The sequence below is a fragment of the Zootoca vivipara genome, chromosome 12 (genome assembly GCF_963506605.1).
Source record: "Zootoca vivipara chromosome 12, rZooViv1.1, whole genome shotgun sequence".
Taxonomy (NCBI): domain Eukaryota; kingdom Metazoa; phylum Chordata; class Lepidosauria; order Squamata; family Lacertidae; genus Zootoca; species Zootoca vivipara.
In genome coordinates this window covers 24600807-24615674 of record NC_083287.1, presented here as the reverse complement: position 1 = coordinate 24615674, position 14868 = coordinate 24600807, and the positions used below count along the sequence as shown (strand labels likewise).

The 14868-nt window shown below is 43.7% G+C and overlaps 1 protein-coding gene across 1 annotated transcript; it reads left to right on the top strand.

Annotated features, from left to right (window-relative positions):
- The first annotated feature begins 13309 nt into the window (after positions 1-13309).
- Positions 13310-13680, top strand: LOC118092077 (SEM1 26S proteasome subunit). The gene has a single exon (XM_035129816.2). It carries the CDS (start codon positions 13367-13369, stop codon positions 13574-13576), a length of 210 nt encoding a protein of 69 aa, XP_034985707.1. The 5' UTR covers positions 13310-13366; the 3' UTR covers positions 13577-13680.
- The last annotated feature ends 1188 nt before the right edge of the window (positions 13681-14868 follow it).

Sequence of the window (14868 nt, the reverse complement as noted above, 5' to 3'; positions counted from 1 at the left end):
AAGCTGCCAAGGGCTCTTGTTAGGACCAAACCATGAGGGTACAAAGTAGCTTTTGGGGTAAAAGGTAAAGGGACCCCTGACCATTAGGTCCAGTTGTGACCGACTCTGGGGTTGCGCGCTCATCTCGCATTATTGGCCGAGGGAGCCAGCGTAAAGCTTCCAGGTCATGTGGCCAGCATGACAAAGCCGCTTCTGGCAAACCAGAGCAGCACATGGAAACGCCATTTACCTTCCCGCTATAGCGGTTCCTATTTATCTACTTGCACTTTGACATGCTTTCGAACTGCTAGGTTGGCAGGAGCTGGGACCAAGCAATGGGAGCTCACCCCGTCACAGGGATTCGAACCGCTGACCTTCTGATCAGCAAGCCCTAGGCTCAGTAGTTTAGCCCACAGCGCCACCTGGGTCACCCTAGCTTTTGGGGAATGAGTCACAAAACAAAATACTCTTATTGGATCCCTTTGTAAGACTAAGTGCAATGGCTTTTTTATGTAGTCTGGATAACATCTCTGTGCAGAAGTCTTAAAGTGAGGAAGGGGTTCTTATTTCAAATTCTGCATTGATTTGCCCAGTTAAGAAAAGGTGGCTTATTGGAAAGAGAGAAATAATGACCCAACAGTGTAGTTAAAATCTCTTTTTGCAAGATTGGTTTTAGCTAAGTTTAACAGAAAGATGCTTTATGCATGACCTTTTGTTTGCTCAAAGGTTCCTTGCCTGAAGGGCAAAAGACAAAGGACAGGGAGTTGGGAAGGAAATGAGGTGGAATTGTTCAAAAACACCTGCAAAGGAATAAGCCTCGGGCATATTCATTATCTTCCCACCTGGTACAGCATTTCTTGAACACTTTTCAGAGAAAACAACAACTCTTGGCTCCCCCCCCCCCACACCACACACTGCCCTCCCCCCAATGAATGTGGTTGCGGCATGAAATTGATTTTATGCAGCATATCATTATGGCAGTCATGACAAAGCTGCTTAATACTTTCACAGGAAAATTCACCTGCGTGTACTAAAAGGCAATACAGGTAATGTAGATTTTAGTCCTCCTTAGATTCGTTTTTTGTTTTGTTTTCTAATGTTAATGTCGGAACCATCTCTCCTTTTTCTGAAGATTTCCAATATTCTTACTGTCATTATATCCAAAAAGGCTCTGTCTCCGAATTCCAAGAACACAAGATGGATTGGTGAGAGCCTCCTCTCTGACTATAACATGCAGGGCCGTTGTTTTGTAAAGGCTTCTCCATGTTCCAAGCAGGAGCGATCCTAATCAGATCAATGTGTGAAAGGATGCCAAGTAGTCCTGATGACCAGTGGAGGGCAGGTGGGGCAGCTCCCCACGAAGCTCAGTCAGCCCTCTACCAGTCCCCACCTACCTATCTTCTTACTTACCAATCTAGGGCAATCTAGGGCAGAGTTCCCCAACCTGTGGTTTGTGGACTTTATAAGCAAAACCCAAAGAATAACTGATTGTAATCCTTAGCTTAGCTAGTATGATGACTACCTCCTACAGCTCCCCCCCCCCCCATTGGCATGTTATCATGCTGTGTTGACACCAATCACTGAATTTCAGAAATACTTACCTTTTAACACTTTGGAACTGTTCTCTAACAACTCTATCAAAACTGGAATCTTTCTAGGTATTCACGTCAAGCTGCCCAATGGATAGTTGACTAGATTCCCTCCCTCCATTTTTTTTTTAAGATGGGGGTCAACATTTGGCCACCTCTGGTTTTGTGGTCCTTTACCTGCTTTCCAAGAAAATTAAAAACACGAGATTACATCTAATAGTACTTTTAGTACATCAGGATGCAATTCATTTGGCCCTGAAGACTTGGTTTCATTTAGAGTGGCTAGATAATCCCATTCTATCTTTTTACTTATCTTGGGCTACAACTCCTTCTCCATAATTTGATTTGTTCTTGCTAGGTAGAACACAGTTTCCCCTGCGTGATAAACGGATGCAAAGTAGCAACTGAGCAATTCCACTTTCTCTCTGCCACTTGCTAACATTTCTCTATGGACCTACCATCTCCTTGTTTTTCCTTTTGCTTCATACATACCAAACCCCTCCTCCCTTTTGTTATTCTTAACTCTCTCTCTCTCTCTCTCTTGCAAACCTTTTGCAGCTGTAACCCCCAGTAAAGTCATATATCATATAATTCAGCAGGGCAAGTGTCTGTGTCTGTTATGTATTGAAGTTCTCACCCTGGCCACCAGGGGTATTGTGTATATACAGTAGTTTTCACTCAGGTCCACATCAGTTTATTTAGGCGGGGAGCCCTGGGCTGTTGTTGTTACAATGTTGACAGCCGGCTGCCTATGTAAAGCAGGCCGGCTGAGCTGTTCAGTTCAGTTCCAGCTCACTTATAAAGGACTACTTGGTGAAATCGCTGTGTCCTCATACGTCCACTCACTACTTAATAGTGTCATATCTAAAATTCCACCTATGAAAGCTAAACCAGTCCTGACTCTGAAAATGGATGATCAGGATCTTCCCTGGCTTCATTTTGCAAATGAAAATCACTGGCCCAAGGCCAGTGATGTAACTTTGACACCTGAAGCAGAGAATCCCACGAGTGCCTCTTCCTATTCCTGAAAAGAGGAATAAATTAGAAAACAAATTGCTTCCCTTTCATAACACCCAACATCAGCTGCCTGAGGTTGTCGTCATACTGTACTCTCGCAAATGATAGGGCAAACCCTGTGACTTGCCCAAATGCACCAATTCCCCAAGCTGGAAAGCAGCCCTGTGGAGTTGCTAATTAGCAAACCAGAAACCTCTGAAGTTCCTTAACATGTTGACTCTGAGAGTTAATGTCTTATATAGGAAAGGCAGCTAGTACTCTGTGACCTTCCGGATGTTGCAGGACTCCAACTCCCATCAACCCCAGCCAACATGATGGGAGTTGGAGTCCAACAACATCTGGAGGTCCACAGAGTAGCCAGCCCTGCTCTATAGAGTTTCTTCAAGATACTGTAATATATTTGCACCATGGACCCCAAATACTTTTTGTTGCAGAGTGTAAAGGATAATAAATATGACTTGGGACAATCTAATTGGCTGTTGTTGTTTTTAGTGCCAGTTACAACTCCTTTCTCCCGCCTTTTTTTTTAAACATGACATAACAAATAATGGTCATGATATAATTTAAATGTGATGCAGGAGGACAAGGGGAGTTTACCTGTGCAGCATTGCACATGTCCAGCATTTTAAAAATGACTGCTATGTGTGTACTGACAGCACACTATTGCAGTACCTGTCTGGGCCATGTGTCGCAGCTGTGCTAAAATGTACACATACCAGCTGAGGGCCTAGTTTAAATGAGACTCTGGTACATGAAAAGCAGCGTGGTTAATTTCTTCTTGCCCAACCTTGTCATGTTTAAATTGGGCCTACAGTGAAAATCAGCCAGGGGAGGTTGTAATTGAATCTGTAGCTCTCTCGGCCTGTGCAAACACACCCGTTTCTCCCACAACTTCTCTTTCTTTTTGACACGTGAAATAAATCCTCACTTCATGGATAACAGCCTGTGACAAATTATAATGAGAACAGGCAGACCGTGATGCCATCCATTCTTGAATTAATTCTTCCCAGTCCCATGGAACTGGGGGACAATGTCACATGTGACAGAGATAACAGCACCATTCCATTAATACAGTTTGATGTTGTATGTCATCTCTGAAGATCGGAACATATGAAAGTGCAGTCAGTGTTGTGTGGAATATTGTGGATTGAAAAGTGCATGAAGCATAAGGCTGTCAAACTCTGTTTTGCAAGTAGCGTTGCCTGACACAGCAGGTTGCTAAACAACCTCCACTATGGCTCACCTAAATATATGTACTTTCTGAGAAAGCCAAACAATGGCATGCTTAGGATGCATTCTCAGATTCTTCCCTTTTATTTCAGAATCAGTCATCTAGAATCATTTAGGATTGTACTCCCAAAGCCACTATCTCAGGATACATCTATTCTTAACATACCTTTCCCAGAAGTAGTTCTGTCTCTGGATTACACCCACAGTTGATAATTTACTCCAGATGTCTTCTCTTCAACACCCTTAACAAAAACAAAAACTTGTACGCTACTCAGACAAGATACGAAAAGCAGCCTCATATTGAGAATCTGCAGCAGAAACCTGCACCTTAGCAGCAGAAAGATGGAAGATGAGTGTCTGCTGTTTAGATCACTTGGTGATCTGCTCATTCGTTTCTGACTCTTGGTTGTCTAATAAAAGTAACAGGAACCAACTTAACCCACTTAAATACCGGTAGATTGCTGAAGCAAAGAGAGCACTAGGGGTTCATCCACACTTCCGCTTGTCCCGAGCCTATAATGCAGTGGTCCTCAACCTTGGGCCTCCAGATGTTTTTGGCCTGCAACTCCCATGATCCCTAGCTAGCAGGACCAGTGGTCAGGGATGATGGGAATTGTAGTCTCAAAACATCTGGAGGCCCAAGGTTGAGGACCACTGCTATAATGCATAAGTCCGAGCAGTTTTCCCCTTGCTCCACTCCCTTCCCATGTGTGAATCCATCACGCTTCCTTAACCATTATTGGTTTGACCACTCCACGCCTGATGTTTACCATGTTCTGCAAAACAAATCATGAATTGGATAAACAAGAAGCCATGATTTGTTTAATCGTTAACCTGTCCTTTGTAAAACCATGGCTTAGTTCTACATGCAATCATAGAAGGGAAGAATACACAAGGGTGAAAGAAAGGGATTTTTTTTTACATAGTCTTCAGATTAAGACATCCTAAGAGAAAGCTTTTGACAACATTACCAATGTATTAGTCAGCATTCAAGTTGTCAGAAATTTCCTTTATTAAGAAAACAACAACTGAAAGTTTATGTACTTGGCAAGCCTTTGTTAAAAAGTGCATGCAGAGATGGGAAATCAGTTCCAAGGAATAGAAACTGTGAACCGCCCTGAAACTTCCAGGTATAGGGTGGTATATAAATCCAATAAATAATAATAATAGGAAGGCCAGTTATCCCCTACAGAGAATTATAAAGAAAACGGTTACGGGATGATGGGTCTGGATACAGTGGAATGCTAAACAAGGAAACTGACTGTCTACTTGCTAACTCAAGGCTCTGGTTTCAATTACTGCAACTAATATTCTGGTGGGTACATATAGAAGATACATGAGACAAGCATAGGCATGCCATTAATTTATGTGCAAGAGCAACTTTAGGAATGAGATACCGGTACTTGGGACACACTGTCTTTTCCTGTGATTCCCCTTACCTCTGCCCACAACACACATTGTCCTGATTTTGTCAGCAGTCTGAAAACATCATTTCAGAATAATCTTAACCCGTTTGTTTATTTATTTGGGGTTGGAGTGTATATATTCCCATGATTGCATCCTTTTTCCCCTTTTTTCTCTTTTTCTTTTGAAAAATCCCACATTGTGCAATGGCTACAGGCATTCATTGGATACAGGCCCACGTGAGAGGGACCAGAAGGAGGTAAAACTGCTTTAGATCTGCAGAGTCAGGTTAGCAGCTTGATGGTTCCAAGTAGCTGAAGTGGGTACTATCATTTCCAAGACTTTTAAAGAAAGAGACCATGCGGGCAAGAGCAGCATGTCAAAATGGGTAAACAATCTAGTGCCCTCTAGATCTTTTGGACTACAATTCTCACGAGTCTCAGCTAGCATGGCCAATGGTCAGGGATGATGTCAGTACCCTCCAGAACAACCTCGTTCCCTGAAGAACATCTATAACATCTAGAAGGCATCAGGTTGCACATCCCTGTTCTAGAAGGCAGCAGTTCTTACTTGCACTAACTCACTGTCAATTCAAGGTCTTGGTTCTGACTTTGATGTACAAAGCCCTAAATGACTTGGGACCTGGTTTCCCCTGTATCAATCTACCCCTGACTTAAACTGTTCTGGGGAGGCCTTGCTGATAGTTCCAGTTTCAAAGGAAGCTCAGTGGTCTCTGACCTGCTGAATGGTCTTCTCAGGAATGGCACCAGTTGTAGAACACACACCTCTGGCATATACAGTATGTTGTTTAGAAACTTAAAATAGATCTTAATGTTCTCTCCCCCCCCCACCAAAAGATGGGCAATTGGTGGAGCCTGTTATAAAAATGCTGGTGGGCATGGCAGTCACCCAAATGTGCCATGGGGTTGAGATCTGGGGTGAGGGCAGCACAACTTTATTAAAAATGCTGTAAAATGGGTTCATTTGTTTATTCCCTGGGTAATCCAACTCTGCTGGCTGCATAGACATTTGCTCTCTATTGAGTCAAGAGTTAATAAAAGCAATGAGTCAGTATTGGTGCAGACTGAACTGTCTGGTTGAAGACTTCCGAAGAAGTGTTGGTATGGACAACTAAACTGGGACGATAGAAGAGAATGAATCCATATTCAATTTCTGCTGGCCAAGTGTCCATGCTTGGCTTTCAAGCTAGGTTTAATGAGCACATTGAGAAAGTTCACATATCCCTTCATAGAGGTGATCCTTGGAAAGGATTTAGTTCATTATTTATTGCATCATCCTTTGTATGCCTCTCCTATCAATAAATTCTTATCTTATTAAGTGTTGCAATGTAGCAGGTGTCCAGTTCAGGACATAGTGATTCACCTGTTATCTTATTAATAAGAGTACATAACCTGTCAAGTTCTGTGGTGTACAGTGGAGGCTCCTCTGTTAGGAAAAGTGGGGCATAGCCCTCCCAAGATTCTGAGCCCCCCAAAACCTCTAGAGTCTTAGTCCAGTCTTTCTCATGTTGCCTACAGTCATTATTAATACATTTCCACCAACCAAGAGGCTTCCTAAATGATACTATTATAATCACAAATCATCACACCATAAAAGGGATGCCAGGATGAACTTTTACTCCTCCTCTCATGCTTCACATGGGATATAGAAAGGTAAAAAGGTAAAGGTAAAGGACCCCTGGATGGTCAAGTCCAGACAAAGGTGACTATGGGGTGCAGCGCTCATCTTGGTTTCAGGCCAAGGGAGCTGGCGTTTGTCCACAGACAATTTTCCAGGTCATATGGCCAGCATGACTAAACCGCTTATAGCACAATGGAACACTGTGACGGAAACCAGAGTGCTCAGAAATGCCGTTTACCTTCCCACCACAGTGGTACCTATTTATCTACAGTGGACACTCGGGTTGTGAACATGATCCATGCGGGAGGCACATTCGCAACCTGCAGCCTTTGCAACCCGCGTCTTGCGTGTGCAGGTCACAATTCAGCGCTTCTGTGCATGCACAAAGCGTGATTTAGCGCTTCTGCGCATGCCGAAACCCAGAAGTAACCCATTCTGGAACTTTTGGGTTTGGCGCGGAGCGCAACCCGAAAAGACGCAACCTGAAGCAGCTGTAACCCGAGGTATGACTGTACTTGCACAGGCATGCTTTCAAAGTGCTGGGTTGGCAGAAGCTGGGACAGAGCAACGGGAGCTCACTCAGATGCGGGGATTCAAACCACCGACCTTCTGATTAGTAAGCCCAAGAGGCTCAGTGATTTAGACCACAGCACCACTTGCGATGGGACATATACTCCCTACCCTGACCCTTAAAAAAATGCACCAATTTTCATAGGCTTATCCTGTTTTTAAGTACTCTGGAGATGGTGATAAGCTTTCTTGGTAACCTTATGGGGAGGACAGCCAGCCAATGCCACAAACAGGCAGATCTGCTTCAAATATAACAAACTTTCCTTATCACAGAATTCAAGTCTCAAAAGAAACTGGTCTGTTTAAAAATTTCATAGTAGAAGGGCGTTCAGAATATCCCTACTTCTCTAAAAGCCTGGTGTGTATTTTCAGCTTCCCTCTCTGTTTTGAAAGAGGCCAGGACTTGAAACTCTGACTTATGTAATAAATTTGGTAGTGGATTTGAAAAAGGAGTTTTGTTTTGTTTGTTTTTTGGTGGTTGTTTTTTTGGAATTTCATAACTTTAAGCATTGTGAGGAAGTTTAACATTGCGCCAGATGTGGGTGGATGGTTTAGTCGGTGTGAGATTCTCAGTTTCAGCAGGCTATTTTGTAGCAGAGAAAAGTCAAAAGTCCATTAGGCATTTTAGTGGCCTAGGACAGATCCTCAAAGATGAGAGAAGATCACATATTTATAATGGATTTTTATTCTTGGGTGTGGTTTCTGTTTCTTTAATAACTCTGGAGCATAAATAAGAAGCTTGCATCCATGGCACATCAGCTCTATTCAGATCTCTTAAATAAAATATACGAATCTTCAGGACAGCTAACTGTAAAACTTGTGCCTTCAGTGGCTGCCTCACTTGCCCTTACAAAATATTATTCAACCCTTTGCACGGTTAATTGGAAGCAGGCCTCATTGTGTTAAGTGTTCAGTGTTCAGGGGACTTACTTTCTCATGAGTATAAACAGGATTTGATTAATCACCATAGTAGATTATAGTCCTGTTATATTTGATGAGTTTCAGTTGTTATTTCTTATTTATTAAATTTCTATACCGCCTTTCATCCAAGGATCACAGGGCAGTTTAAAATATAAAAACACAAAAAATACATGACATGATAACAAACAAAAACAATAACCCCACCCCCCCCACACACACAGTGGCCATAAGGTTGAAATTTAGTAAGGCTCAAGGATGTGGACAAGGTGCTTGGATCAGTCAAGACAACCACTTGCATTCTGGATCCTCATGCTCTTGGAGGAAACTGATTTTCTAGATACATTTCAGTCAGGGTTTAGGCCTGGTTTTTGCACAGAAAATTGTTTTGGTCATCCAACAGAGGACGTCTGTTGGAAGAGAGACAGGGAGAATGTGTCCTTGTTAATTCTCCTAGACATCTCAGCAGCTTTTGATGCCATCAACTGTGGTATCCTTCTGGAGCAGTTGTCCTAGTTAAGGGTGGGTGGCACCTCTTTGCAGTGATTCCAGTCCTACTTGGATGGTCATTTCCATAGGGTGATGTTTGTGGAGCGCTCCCCCTGCAGCCTTCAATGTGGAGTTTCCTCAGGGTTCGATTTTACTCCCCATGCTGTTTAACATCTATATGAAACAGCTGAGTGGGGTCATCTGGAGTTTTGGAGTACATTGTCAACAATATGCTGATGACACTCAGCTCTGCTTCTCCTTTACATCTGCAGGTGAGGCAGTGATGTGCTGGACTGTTGTCTTGCCTCAGTAATGGACTGGATGACAGCCAACAAACTGTAGCTCAATCCAGATAAGACTGAGGCACTGTTAGTGGGTGGTTCCCTAGACCAGATGGATGGGAGGTTGCTTTCTCTAGGTGGGGTTATCTGAAGTAGAGGGTATATGGCTTGGGGTTACTTCTGGGTCCATTGCTGTGGCTCAAGGCTCAGGTGGCACAGAGTGTCTTCCGTCAGCTTTGCCTGGTGCTCCAGCTGTGCCCCTGCCTGGACAGGGATAGCCTACCGGTAACTGCTGTTGCCTGTGCTATGGAAACCTCTAGGTTAGATTACTGCAACGTGTTATACCTAGGGCTCCCTCTGAAGGTGGCATAGGCACCAGCCATAGCTGCCAAGTCTCCCATTTTTCGCGAGAAACCCCCGGATTTTAATCCATTTCCCACTGTTATCCCGAATAGAAAAAAAATCCCGGAAATCCCCTGGATTTCCTACCTGCCAGGGAGGCTCCATTTCAGGTGCCGCTCTGCCCATGTCTGGGCACCAGAAATCGGACAGAGTAGCACTGGAAGTCGCTTCTACGCATGACATGCGTAGAAGTGACTTCCGGTGCCGCTCTGCCCATATCTGGACACCGGAAATCCGGCGGCGGCGGCACCGGAAGTTGCTTCTACGCATGTCCAGACATGCATAGAAGCAACTTCCGGTGCCGTGCCACTGCTGATCCCGCATTTTTCAACGGGAGACTTGGCAGCTATGGCACCAGCTTCTAGGGGCCCAGGTCCCTTCACCTCCGCCAATAAAATATTTAAGGAAGCCGGGTTCCCACGAAGTTGATGAGCATTGCTGCCTTTCTTTCTTTTCCATGTTTGCCCAACAAGCCCTGTAAATGAAAAGGGTTGCAGGATGGCAAGAGAGCTGGGATTGGGCAAGAACCTCAAAAATCATTTCCTATGGCCCTTTTAATTGGAGAAGGTTCACAGAGCTCTGTGGGACTAAAGAGGAAGTGGCTCCTGGTTTCTCTGCAGATTGCCATTTGTTCCAACTTAGTCCTAATGAGCTGAGCAGGTTTTTCCAGGGGAAAGTGGTGGGACAAAGGCAAGACCACTTGGACTTGTGCTTTCCAGGACAAGCAGAAGTGTGGACCAGCATTAAGTCTGAGAAGGACTCCCTCCACCTCTTAATCTGGATCACTGATACAAAAAACAAAACTGAGTCCAGGGAAACTCAGGCTGTTTTCTTTCACCTTTCATCATCACAGTTTTGTATCTCTTTCATTATTATTTTTTGAATGGGCCAATGACTCCTCCTTCCTTCGGGGGAAATCATTTTCGGAACTACTATCAGGAGAGAGAGAAAATCTGAACTTCCGCAAAGCAAGCATCAATGGCAATTCTTAGGCTATTTTTAGGCTGGGCACTTGAAGCAACAACCAAGAAACTAAACGTTTTTTAATTTACTTTCTACTGAAGACTAGAAAATGTAAGAAGACAGTAAGGTCACTTCCAGGCAGTGTGTTTATTGAGCATTCTTCTTGATTTGTTTGAGCAGAGTGCCAAGCAAATGTCACCCCGTGGTTTCACCTGCATCTCCCCTTCACTTTCCTTATTGCAATAAATCCAATATTTTGGGGGAGCAGACTTTTTGCACAAGACCCTCTAATCAACTATAATTGTGACAGACAGTTGAATTTGCCAGTGTATGAGTGAATCCTGCCTTTAAATAGCAGCAGTCTGGAAGTGCCCTTTGAAGCAGCTGCAGAGGGCACACCATTAGAATTCAACATTAGAGCCCTGATTCAATGTTTTCCTCAATACTGACCCCCCCCCAAAAAAAAACATGATTTGTGTGCAATGGGGTCCCATGGGGAGTGTGGTGGTGGGTGGGAGACAACCTTAAGTTGGAAGGCTACATTTATAATGCTCTGCAGGGTTGGGTGGGTGGGTGAGGACTTGCCCCCCTGCCCTCACCTGCCTGCACCTAAACTCAAATCTGCATTTTATTTTTATTAGTACAGGTGCAGGAAGGAGGGATGTTTTTTCATAGGTATTGAGGAGGTGATGAGACCCAGAGTTGTAGAGGCAGAGGGAGCTATGGAGGGTAGAGAGAGTTCTACTATCACCAAAGAACCAGGATTGAGTCCTGGGTAGCTGTGGTTTTATCATTCAGTGGCCTGCTGTGGACAATCATAGAATTGATCCACAACAGGGTGCTGGTTGGCCCCATGCCACACACACACCCCTGTTTTTAAATAGCTTTGGATTGGGTTGGGCTAGATCAGGGGTTGTCAACCTGGTCCCTACCGCCCCCTAGTGGGCGTTTCAGGATTCTAGGTGGGCAGTAGGAGGTTCTACGGCACAAGCTGAATCCTCCTTCCATCAAGCACTGGTGGGCGGTAAGGAAATTTTACCATCAAGGAAGATGCATTAGTGGGCGGTAGGTATAAAAAGGTTGACTACCTCTGGGCTAGATGATCCTCAGGGTCCCTTCCAACTCTACAATTCTATGATTGTCAACAGCAGGCCAGTGAATGGTAAAACCACAGCTATCCAGGACTTAATCCTGGTTGAGCAAGCTGGCCTGGTTTGTATTACAGAGGCCTGGTTGGATGAAGCTGGTGTGTGTGTGTGTGTGTGTGTGTGTGTGTGTGTGTGTGTGTGTGTGAATCTCTCTCAGCTCTACCCACTGGGATTCTCTGCACACAGGGTTGGACTAGATTGCTTTTGAGGTCTGTTCCTCAAAAGCAATATGTGCTATAATTCCGTGCCAAAAGCACTCTTTAAATGATCTGACTGATTTCCAACTGTCTTTCCTGGCAGACCAAAGCAACTATCAATAATATAACCGCCATGAAAACAATTAATTAGAAACAAAAGCAAAAAGTCATATGAAATGCCATCCTTTTAAATAAGAACTGCCTTCATTGCAGTAATTGGAGCAAGTAATTGGAGCAGTAATATCTACCGCTGCGATTACATTCGATCACACAAATAGTGCCTCTTCACATTTGTGGCTTTGTGGGGCTCCTGGCTGTGCTGTCTCATGGCAACTATGTCATGTGTGTACCCAACATTTGTGACTTAAGAGTAGAAAGAGATCACAATGCCACTAGCATTGCCATCCCATTTTCCTGTGTAGGATTTGATAAGATTGTTCAAGGCAATTTATCATATAAAGATTTTTTTTTAAGGGACACTGTCAGTTTTTAATCCTTGGCAGTGATTTTGTGGCAATTCCAATATGAAATGCAGAAGAAGTTTTATAACTCTGTTGGCTTTTTTTGTTTTGTTTACTGTTCCGCTTTTTCATAAGAACAGAAGGCTTGATTTGAATACTTTCCACATAGAAAAACATGATTATGTCCTACAAACGGCAACATGACATACCATTTTTTCTCCAGGAAGTAAGCATAAAAATATGAAAAGCTGCACTGACTAAGGGTTTTGCAATGCACCCAGAGATTTCCCCAGTACGTCACAGGCAATCTGTGTGGTACAGTACTTTGGGCAAATGTCAAGTTAGTACGATATATACTATCTAGGAGGCCTGAAGATGTCATTTTAAAAAATAGCTTCAGCTGAATGCAAAAAAGGGGGAGTAGAAGGGAGAAGAACAGATTCTTCCATTAACATTTCCCAACTAGTTTGTATTGTGTGGCAACAAAGCAGTGAGGAACCAAAGATTTTGCCATGCAACAGCCAAAAAACTCCTGTTGCGTTACACAGAAATAACCTGGATAGAGGTAGTCATGATGGTTGGTGAACTATCTACTAGCCTAGTGCAACATGTGTGATTCCATGACTTTCTGTATGTGTACATGGAGCAGGTCATGGGCATTAAACCAGAGTGCTTCTTTCTGCAATAAGATGGTGCAAGAAATCACTTTTCTCTATCTGTATCTAACAATATATAAAGTCAGTGATGTGTTACCACTAAGCATTTTACCAAAACTCTAATCATCTGCAAGCAAGCTGACATGGCACTTGCTGTGAAAAATGCTTAACATCAAACAGAAAAATAAAATTAAAAAACCAATATGCTTATTATCTAAAGTTTAGATAATAAGCATATTGGAGAAATTCCTTTGGTTTTTTTTAAAAATTTCTGTTTGATGTTCATTGCTGTTTGTTTTAACCACTCTTATAGCATTTTGCGGTGAACACATCCTTAAAATGTCTTAACAGAGAGATTTCTTGCCCAGCGGGAAGCAATAGAGTGGGAGTCGCTGGTGGGCTCTAGAGCGGCGCAAGGCCGATGATGTCGGAGAAGAAACAGCCCGTCGACTTGGGGCTCTTGGAGGAGGACGACGAGTTCGAGGAGTTCCCAGCCGAAGACTGGGCTGGTTTAGATGAAGATGCACATGTGTGGGAAGACAATTGGGACGATGACAATGTGGAAGATGATTTCTCCAATCAGCTAAGAGCTGAATTAGAAAAACACGGCTACAAGATGGAAACCTCATAGCTTTCAGGGATGCTGTGGTCTGGGATGGGACTGCTATATATTGGACAGAGAAATGTTACAGAATGCTAGCTGGAAGCAGAAATACTAGAATGCCCTTTATTACACCCCAAAATTGTTTTTGTTTTGTATGAATAAAAAATTGAATCTTAAAAAAAAAACACAGAGAGATTTCTTAAGCCACTGAGATTCAGAGACCTCCATCTACAGAAAGAAAACTGAGTGTGCTTCAGCCATTTATCCTTGATTCACAGAAGGGCAGCATATGACCTTCTTTCTACTCCCTTCAGCCTGATTCACACTTTAAGCATGTGAACAAATAGGATCCCAGGATAACCGAGAAGAGCAGCCTGCAGAGGCTCCCTCAACCTTGGCGACTGATCATAAAAGCAAGCCTTATGTACAGCGACAGACCAGAGTGATGTTGACATATTCCAGGAACTCTGTTTACTAAGACTTTTTTTCGGGGTGGATTTATGAGCTTTCTTGGACCCTGGACAAGAGCCTGGTGGCTGAGAAGTGCTGGGTGGAGAGGTGTGTCAGAAGGAGAAGGGACTGCTATCTCTGCATACTTATTAGTAATTTGTATTATCAATGGAGGAGAGCAGAATGACCCGCAGGCCCTAGACAGCTCTATCCCATCCATCCAAATAAATCTCCCCAGGAGCCACTGGTGGCCTGTGACCCAGCTCTCTAGCAGGTGCAGGAGGCTGGAAGCCTACAGGGTCTTGGGAGTCATGCGAACTCTCAAGCATCATGGCACTCACATAAGATGCCCTGGGCCTCATAGGTGGCCAAGGCATTGATCAAATACTGATGGAGCTATCACTGCACCTGGGGCGAGTCCCCAATGGACTGTGCATGTGCCGTGTACCATTACTTTGTTCTCCGTACTGCAGGGCAGCCCTTTCTGTGCTTGCAACAAAGGCTCCCAGTCCCACCTGCTTTTTGCATTGTGCCGTGTGCTTTGCCACGCATCCTTACCATACATGACATGTGTGCACAGTCATAGGAACTGTTGGGTGTGATCACTCCCCGCTGCTGTGGAACAGTTTGGATGCAGTTTGGACTACGATTCCATCATAGTCAGGATTGTTCCATAACAGAGCTTTTCCAAAGAAAAGGCTGAATTGCTTTTTGTTTATTATCTCAAATTACTATTCTCACTCCTTCATGAGATCTTATTTTTGGCTCCAACACACACACAAAGGAGATGAAAGAGGGGTCATCAGTCTCCCTTGCACATGCGTCACTGTAAAGTCTGTAAGGGGTTCACAAGAATATTAATCCAAGTA